Consider the following 10000-nt stretch of genomic DNA (forward strand, 5'->3'; position numbering starts at 1 on the left):
ATATTCTGTACTCTCTGCCTGTAGCAGCCACACCTATAGCTATTCACATGTAAAGTACCAGTGCTTGAGTGGCTATTCAGAGGTGACAACACGCCCCTTTCAGGTAGGGTAAACACACAGGCGTAGAGTGACAGGGGGGTTGGGGCTATCAGAGCACATGGGGATTGACAGGGGGGTGTGGGCCATTAGAGGTTTTTCACACCTATCTCATTAGTATTCAAATGAGACAGGCAGTGGCAGTGACATAGTCATTTTTTTTGCATTTTGTATGAAAACAACAAAACATTTCTAAATGCCCTTTTCACTTTTATGCTGCCAACACATTTGTTTACAAGATTCAAACTTCAAAAGTCTTGGCTAGATATATTTATTGTGTGTTTTCTTGAACTTTTTGAAGACGTCTGAACCCTGTTTTTTTGTACAGTTGTGTTTATACTCAATTTAAATAAAACATGTTTGTATGACATCCAATTTTTTTTCAGATTATTTCTTGTCAGGCTTTTCACAATACAACCATATATTCCACTTTTGCATAGATGCTTACTGTTAGCTGAAAATACTTGAAAATGTCAGGGTGGTGCAAGCAGCCTAAAAGCCTTTGAAAGGCCTTAGACCTCAGAGGGTTAACATGTAAAGTGATAGGCGCCATTTTCTCTGGGGGTCCAGGTTCAAATCCAGCCTTATTCATTTCCCAACCCTTCCCCATCTCTCTCTCCCCACCACTTTTCCTGTCTCTCTTCACTGTCCAATTCGAAACAATGACATATACATTTTAAAAAACTTGATATGGTATGTTTATACCTATGTCATATGTACAGACTTTCTCAGTAGGAATGAACAGATTGTATCACCAAAAATGAGCTATATTACTGAGAAATAAACAGAGTGTTTTGTCTGTGTGGCGCTATAGGCAGTGAATTGATTATTCATTGCGGTGTGCACTGAAACTGAAGAGTAATTAGTTGTAATGGATATGAATGCAAATATTTAAATAAGTGGAACCTCTGGTAATGTCAGTTTCATTCATGCAGAGTTTTCATAGCAAAAACAAGCCAAGCAATGTCAACCTATCATGACACTAACGAATGTCAATTAATAACAACAGCCGTAAGGCGACTATGACATTGACATAATATTTATGACACATTCATGACACTGTGTCATGACACTGTTTTTATACCCTCGCTTCGAGTGAAGTGTTTCATCGTAATTCTTATCATCATGCTGTCCTGTACAATCACTGATGTACATAGACAGCATGTCTCTATAGAATTCCACATAACGGTTTTTGAAGCATCCGTGATTGATCTTCTGCCCTAGATTTTCAGATTCGTACCTTAGCGACGCTGAGAACATGCGTTGATAGGGCAGCGGTTGTGTTTGACTGTCAATCAAAAAAATTGAAAACAAACAAAATGGAGTAGACTCGACAAGAATTGGCAAGGAGATACATTGGTTCAAGTAAAGATGAATGGGAATTGGTGGTTTTCTTCCAGTTTAGTCCCCCCAACTCCGCCGTTGCCTCACTTTAGAATTGAACCCATAGCGTTCCCTCTTTTCACTATCAATGTAAACAACACATGAATTCATTTCCTGTTTTTTTCCTCCAAGTTTCCTCCCCTTCTCTCTCTCCCCCAAGAGACATTTCCATTTTTTCATAACAACATGCATTTTTTTAATGCAATGCGACTTACAGATATTACAGGATATTGGTTACAGTCCCTTCAGCAGTGTGGGGTTAGGTGCCTTTCAAGGGCACGTCAGGCATGGAGGGAGGAAGGGATTGGTAAGGGTGGGGATTGAACCCTCAACCCTGCTATTTACCTTCCAACGCCCTAACCACTACTACACCATGGCTGCCCCATTGATTTCCTGTTTTCTCACGTCCTGTTTCCTCTCTCCCGCTATACAGACACTTCCTGTTCAAGACGTCGTCGGGTACGACGCCCCTGTTCAGCAGCTCGTCGCCGGGCTACCCGCTGACCTCGGGCACGGTGTACTCGCCGCCGCCGCGGCTGCTGCCCCGCAACACCTTCTCGCGCTCGGCCTTCAAGCTGAAGAAGCCGTCCAAGTACTGCAGCTGGAAGTGTGCCGCCGTCTCCGCCATCGCCGCCGCCACGCTGCTCGCCGTGCTGCTCTCCTACTTCATCGGTAAGTCAATGGTTATATAACCTCATTGGCACCAAAATGGTAATGACCCTAATGAGTCCTAATTGGTTACTTTGTTGGCTACGATTATGTCCTCGTTTGAAAGTCGCTTTGGTTGTAAAGAGTGAGCCAAATGCAATGTAATGTAATGTTACTTAAGAATCTCCGCATTCTCATTGCAATGTTGTTATGATGTAGTTAGTAGACACCACTGTTCCTACTTCATCCATAAGTCATTGACTCAGTAAGACGGCGTTACAAATTAGCGGCTACCAGAATAGCAATGACCAGGTCGTAATGTATTACTTAAGACCCTGTGCACTGCCATAGTGGTGTAGTACTATGGTAGTTACGTTTTTAAAGTGAGTATTACAGTGTTCTCCTGGTGGAACGCGTGCATTGAGGGGCTATCTGATTGGTTTGCCGTTTGTCTGTCATTAACCCTGTAGCACTGAGTCTCTGTTATAACCTTATTCCCACCAAAAATGCTAACGACCAAGTTGTAAGCGGTTAATTAAGACTCTGCATTGTCAAAGCAATGTTGTTATGATGTACTTGAGTGTTTCCCGCAAAGACTGAATAGGCCCATCAATGGGCTCATCTGAAGTAAGAGGCTACCTGGTTGGTCTGGCGTTTGTCTGTGAAGAGATGGCCCCTGTTGGTTTCTTATTGGCTGTCGCTTGACAACTTTCTCGTCCAACCACACCTCTGCCAGGCAACAACATCATAAAGTGGACAGATTTTGCAGCACAAATAGAACGGCTTGCCTATACATCCTAGATAGAATGCAATAACATGAATATTTTCTTTGGTCCCTAGAACTGTGTCTTTGAAGGTGATGTCATATAGTCGCCGTTGGGTTGTCAGGGGTGCATTTCTCAAAGGAAAAGTTGTTAGCCTGTTAGCAACTTTGGTAGTTGCCAATGGGAAAATGCATTGATAACAACAAAGTAGCTAATGTAGTAAGCAACTTTCGTTTCGAGAAATGCACCCCAGTATTTGTTTTGCTGTGTTTTTGGTTGCTGACATTGTGATCAAGGCAACTGTGCATTTGAAGAGTTAATTTGCAAAACGGTGTATCTCCATTTAGTTGGGAAAATGTCATTTTTGTATTGGGCATTCCATTGCATTGCAAAATTAATTTTATATACCTAGGTTGAAAAAGTATGTTCTCAAAATATTTGAATGGCAAGACACATAGGTGATAGAACCTCTGAACAGTCATTTTCACCATTTATACACCATTTTGCCAATAAACTCTTCATTTCCAGTGAATATTTGGTGATGCCGTCCCACTATCTTACGCATGTTGTATATTGCGAGTTTTGTCACCAGCATATTATATCAAATGGTCTGGTCAGATAGCCCGTCTGGAAAGTGTCGGTATTGGTGCTGCCAGCACATTGGTGATAGGTTCAAGGTGTTTTGTTTGAGGTAGCTCGATGTTCATTTCCTGTAAAGTCATGACATACTGTACTCTGTGATACAGCCCTGCACTTCAATAGGCTGCGCAGTTCAGCACAGCACAGAATAGCATGCTATCAGTTGGCTGTTGTTATGGCAACAGAATTAGTGCTCCTCCCGTCAGCAGTGATAGCCAGCTGCGGGTTCAAGGTTGTCACAATAGGGTGGTACTATTGTGTAGTGTTCATGGAGTTACAGTACTTAAGATGTTTACAGTACTAGATGAAAGGCATGTTGGATGAGTTCTGTGTGTATGTGTGTGTGTATATGTGTTTGTGTGCCATTGAAGCCAACAGGGGGGGGGGGGGGGGGGCAAAGGGGTCACTTGTCCTAGCCCCAGGGAGAGAGGGGGGGCAGAAATGGATCCTCATTGCACTGTATTGATTTGGTTTGGAACCCTTTCAAATGTCTTTGTCCTGGGCCCAGCCAAAGCTGTCAGCGGCCCTGTCTGTGTATGTGCGTCCGTGTGTACGTATGTGCGTGTGTGTGTGTGTGTGTGTGTGTGTATGTGCATTTGTGCGTGCATTTGTGTGTGTCTGCACCAACCCAGGTCCTGTTTTTAGTACCATTTCCCTTCAGCAATGGTCAAAGTGCCGATCTTATCATCCACTTACAGTCAATGACAATTTTTTGTTTTTTTAATTAATATTTTTTTAGGGCTTTTATGCCTTTATTTGACAGGACGAGGAAGATGGTGACATGAAGCGAATGGGACAGAGAGACAGGGGAGGATCGGGAAATGACCCCGGACTCGAACCGTGGTCCCCGTGGGTGGACATGCAAGCCCAAATGTGGGGGGCTTAGCGCGCTTAGATCCCACTGTTTAATTGGGGCACATTTAGCTTATTCCATTGTGGTCATCAATTATGTCAGTATCCACTCTTGTCACTGTTTCCAGAAAGCCAGTTTTCCACCTCGATAGCTACAGTATACAGCATATTAGCGATATCTGCTGCGCTCGCACTTAAAAACTAATGAGAAAAAGCTCATTTTCACTGTACAATTGTCCGATGTGACTGCCACTCACGGGAAATGCTAACAGTTCTGTTTAGTGTGTGTGTGTGTGTGTGTGTGTGTGTGTGTGTGTGTGTGTGTGTGTGTGTGTGTGTGTGTGTGTGTGTGTGTGTGTGTGTGTGTGTGTGCGCGCGCGCGCGCGCGTGCGTGCGTGCGTGCGTCTGTGTGCGTGTCCTTACGGCTGTAAGAGTGGTTCAATAGAATTTGAGCGTTGCACTTTCAGTGTCCTTGAGCTTTTAAATGGCTATGGTAGGGTTTCAAAGCCATTGACGGCTCCTCTTCTTACCTCCTTAGCACCCCCCAGCACACACACACACTCACACACAATACTCCCTATCAGGCGGCCCTTAGGCAGCAAGCGCATTATCACATAAAGCGATTCCCCCACCATTACACTGCTACCTTAAACCCCTGCCTAACGATTAATCAACTTTAAGGTAACCTTGAGATTTTAAACGGTTTTGTTTAGGGTTTCAAAGCTCCCCTCTCCGTGTGCCGGGACGGGACAGGTCGAAGCCAGACTTGGGAACGCAGGCGCGACAGGAGATGATGGGAGGGCAGGCAGTTTGCACGAAAGCTAAACGTGCTTTCTTCTTACACCCAGGTCAGGTTTCTTGGATGTTAATTAAAGCTGCTTCATCTGTTAGCTTAATGGCTAATTGATTTATTTTAATGGCATGGGCTGGTTTCAGCGTCATCCAGCCCCTTTGCCACTGTCATTCTTCACCAGGTGTAACGGAGGTGATCCTACTCTAGTTAGCCCCTTGGGGCTCGAACCCGCCACCTACCAGCCAAAGCTCCAGTTCAGGCATAGGAGGTACAGCACGATACCTCTGAGCTAAAGGGCTGATAGCTCAGCGCCTCCGATACTATTGTATGATGCTTCGGATCCAGCCATGGTCATTTCCCAACCCTCTCTCCCACTCATTTTTCTGTCTCTTTTCACTGTCCAAATCGAATAAATCAAGTGTAAAGAAATCCTGCACACTGGACATTCCACCAACAAACTTTAATACAACGTTTCAGTCATTCGACCAGACCGAAACGTTGTATTAAAGTTTGTTGGTGGAATGGACAATGTGCAGGATTTCTTTACACTTGAATGACAGCCCCACCGGGATAATATTCTATGCACCTGCCCAACTTAGAGGTGTGCAAAAGCGTCTTCCTGAACAATTAGAATAGATTAAAAATATATGTATGGCATGTATACCTATTTCATATTTACATACTTTGTCAGTAGGAATGGACAGATTTTGTCACCATAAATGTACTATGTTACTTAGAAAGTTCTCAAGGATTATTTCTTAAGCAGGGCATTCATTATAGCCTATGAACTGCAAGAACCCAGCTTGTTTTGGTTTCAGACTTCTCTTTTCACTGTGACCTGTAGGAGGCAATCCATTAGTATTCCTACCTATTCATACCTCCACTAATTGACAATACCATTATGTGCTGTATGGTACTGTTATAACACTGCCTACAGTAAGCCTAATGCCACCTCCACCTGCACATAAACAAAAGATATAACCTTTTTTTCTTTTTTTAAAGAGCGACGTGCTGCTGTTCCTGCTGCTGCTGCTTTTACTAATTGAAAACACCATTATACCCTGTACGGTATAGACGGCCCGAAGATGAATGCTATAAGACGTACGCCTAATGGACCTCCACTTACACATGTGAACAAAAGATATAGCTTTCATTAAGACCTCTATGGCATAGAGTCTATGCTGGTGTTTGCTTCTGTTGCTGTTTCTCCAAAGTCCCAGAAGGCTTTATGCTGCTGACTGCATGCTACCAGAGATGGACTTTCCATTAAGCAAACCTAGGCAATTGCCTAGGGCCCCCCTACCAAATGTGTCCTGCTTAGGGCCCCCAACTGTCACACCAGTTGTGGTAAACACACAAAAAGTAGGCTTTGTCATTTATGCAAAGTATTAAAAGATATGAACAGTATATACGTATGAGACAAAACACCTCAATAGTGACTGTACACCTCAATAGTGACAATAGTCACTGTAGTGACTTTTGAATGCCCCATGTTGATATTACCATGTTGATATTTCGCCTGGGCCCAAAAATGGCTAGATTCGCCCCTGCATGGCACAGTGGGTGACTTGAGTGTGCAGGGTTTTGCCTGGCTTATTATTCACCAGCATGTCTGTCAGCAGCAGCAGTTGCGCCGGCGCCGCCCGATGTTTTTACTGGAAGGTCTTTGCAGTTTCGAGCTGATGACGGTGCATTTGAAAGGCTTTGAAAGGCAACAGAGTGTTAAGGCCCCGAGTTACAGTATTTTGTAACTGCTTGCATCATATAGCACCAACAGATCTCATTGGTGTGTACTGAAGAGGGAGGAAAAGACAGCAGTCAGATAGCAAACAGCATGGTTAATAAATGCCATAAATCACTGGTTCCCAAACTTTTTTCCTTGCACACCCCCTTCTACATTTCAATGTGGTCCGCGCACCTCCTAAGCGAATGTTTTGGTAACAGCAAACAGCATGGTTAACAAATGCCATAAATCCCTGGTTCCCAAACTTTTTTTTATTTCCGCACCCCCTTCTGCATTTCATGTGGTTCTCGCACCCCCTAAGCAAATGTTTTGGTATGCTGATGGCCACTCAAATATGGCTTCACTGAACAAGTCATTGCACATTATGCAAAGTAATTTAGGGAATCCTCATTTCCAATAGACTTGATGTTTCTTCAAGCGTATAATTCACCATAAAAACTATTTAATTTTCATCAATGCTGTATGATAGCACAAATATCTGCCAATTGCTCAATTTTGTCAGGCCACGCAACCCCAAGGGTGCACTGCACGCACCCCAGTTTGGGAAACCCTGCCATAAATGATCAATATTCAGTGGTATATATCACATATTCCAACTATTGCTGATTAGTTGGTAGTGTCTATGGGCAAGACACTGGTCCTGGTATCTCTTGTGGCACGCTGCATGGTAGCCTCCTGCCATTGTACCCTATGTCTGAATGTGTGAATGTGAATGTGAATGTGAATGTGAATGTGAATGTGAGGCCATTGATCTGTCTACTGAATGTGAGAAAGCATTTCCTATTTATACACTTGTAATAAGAAAGATAAGAAAGAAGGCATATCACTGTCAGGGTGCAGTATAATAGTGAGGTCATTTCCTGTGACTCATTGAGACCGTGTGTGTGTGTGTGTGTGTGTGTGTGTGTGTGTGTGTGTGTGTGTGTGTGTGTGTGTGTGTGTGTGTGTGTGTGTGTGTGTGTGTGTGTGTGTGTGTGTGTGTGTGTGTGTGTGTGTGTGTGTGTGTGTGTGTGTGTGTGTGTGTCTTTCGATGTGTGTGTGTGTGTGTGTGTGTGTGTGTGTGTGTGTGTGTGTGTGTGTGTGTGTGTGTGTGTGTGTGTGTGTGTGTGTGTGTGTGTGTGTGTGTGTGTGTGTGTGTGTGTGTGTGTGTGTGTGCACCTGTGTGTGTGTGTGTGCACCTGTGTGTGTGTGTGTGCATCTGTGTGTGCGTGCGTCCGTGCGTGTGCGTGTGTCCGTACATGCCTGTGTGTGTGCGTGTGTGCGTGCGTGTGTATTGGACAGGGTGGGGTATTTTATTCTGGAACATTGTGGTGGTATTTTTTCAGAGATGATACTGTATAAGTTCCCGGCAGGAGCGCCAAGAAGCAAAAGTTGTTTACTGCCATGAATAGTGTGAGACACACTCACACACAAAAAAACGAATCACCACAATAAGAAAAAAAATGAGATCGAGAGAAAAAGAGAGAGAAAGACAGAGAAAGTGTTGCTATGAAAATGGGAGGTGAGAGGTGAGGTGCAAAACCGAAAGAAAGAGAGAAGAGCGATTAAAACCAGCAGGGGGGAAAGCATGATAAGGAAAGGTGTGATAACGAATGAGAGAGAGAGAGGGAGAGAGAGAGAGAGAGAGAGAGAGAGAGAGAGAGAGAGAGAAAGAGAAAGAGAGAGAGAATGTGACAGAAAACTAGCTAGTGAAAGAGGAAGGAAGACAGGGTGAAGAATGGGGGAGGGGGTGGGGGGTATAAGGGAGGGGGTGGGGGGTATAAGGGAGGGGGTGGGGGGGATAAGGGAGGGGGTGGGGGGGATAAGGGAGGGGGTGGGGGGTATAAGGNAGGGGGTGGGGGGTATAAGTGTCAAAAATAAACAGTGCCAGAAAAAGAAAACAGCAGTGAAGATCGTCCTACTGCTTTTCTCATGCAAAACAGCTGCATGCCTTTTAACCCCTTCGCACAGAGCCAAAATACACAGTCACTAATGGGCCAAAGTGGCTCAAGTCTTGAATACCAGTCAAATTGAAATTTCACCAGCAATTGGCCGGTTGGCTGGTGTTAACCCATTGACGCCGGTTGTTGCGTTACGCAACATTGGCCCTGACGCCGGTTGTTGCAAAACGCAACATTATTGATTTGTCAATATTTTCAAGACGCATGAGAGATGCAATGCACAATGTTTTGTTCAAATACACAAGAGGTGGGTGTTCTCGATTTTTTTAAAGATCATGTAGCAAAAAAAAAAAAAGTTTGATTCGTCGACAAAAATGTCAAACGCAATCAACCATGCTTACTTCTGCAGACGTGGGTTGTTTAGCCATTTCACACAGGTAAAAAAAAACAAAAAAAAACAAGACACGCTGTTACAGCGAACGTGATGTTCAGTTGAAAGGTAGGCCTAATGAAGAGATTTTAATCGAGGAAATGAAATATGATTGAAGACCCTTTAGATAGAGAGCAGGAGTGTGATTTGCCGCGGCCGCATGAAGAGGTGGGCGAGTGGCTTCCAAATAGACAGTCAGCTAGATTTCGTCCCCGACGTTACCAAAACTTCACTCGGGGCAATTGGCGAAGGTGCTAATATCTGAGGAAGCACATATATTTCAGAATATTTTCACTGAGGAACTTTCGGATATGGTGATAACCTATTGGTGAGGCAGACAACGGTAGACATGCAAATTATAGACGCGCGGCCACACATCCAGCTCAAAGTGGAGCCCCGTCTCAAAATAGGATATGAAATTGCTCATCGGTCTCTGCATAACGTTTGGAGGAATAAAACGGCCATACTCGCCGGTGGGAGAGCAAGTGGCTGTATCAGACAAATGTCCCCCGATTTATGGCAGAAATGACTGCCTAATAATTATAATAATAATGATTATTATGATTTAGTTATAGTCGGCTATTGTAACAGTAGCAATAGTAGCCTAATAATACCCTATAATAAATAGCAGCATCAAGCACTATCTTGAAAGCACATGAAACTTTTTTCAATCATTTGATTATGAGATATGATTTTTTAAAGGAATATGTGTTAGTGTTAATGCTGAATGAGCATAATCCCGTGAAAGCAGAGGATTTTACCTTTTAAATG

At 43.8% G+C, this 10000-nt stretch overlaps 1 protein-coding gene across 1 annotated transcript in view; it reads left to right on the forward strand.

Annotated features, from left to right (window-relative positions):
- tenm2a (teneurin transmembrane protein 2a) overlaps nt 1-10000 on the forward strand; it is a 675012-nt gene that overhangs the window by 422471 nt on the left and 242541 nt on the right. The window contains exon 7 of the mRNA XM_063189651.1: nt 1913-2151. Coding sequence (XP_063045721.1) covers nt 1913-2151 — 239 coding nt within the window. The remainder of the gene's footprint in view (nt 1-1912; nt 2152-10000) is intronic.

This window comes from Engraulis encrasicolus, chromosome 23 (genome assembly GCF_034702125.1).
Source record: "Engraulis encrasicolus isolate BLACKSEA-1 chromosome 23, IST_EnEncr_1.0, whole genome shotgun sequence".
In the NCBI taxonomy this organism is placed as follows: Eukaryota; Metazoa; Chordata; class Actinopteri; order Clupeiformes; family Engraulidae; genus Engraulis; species Engraulis encrasicolus.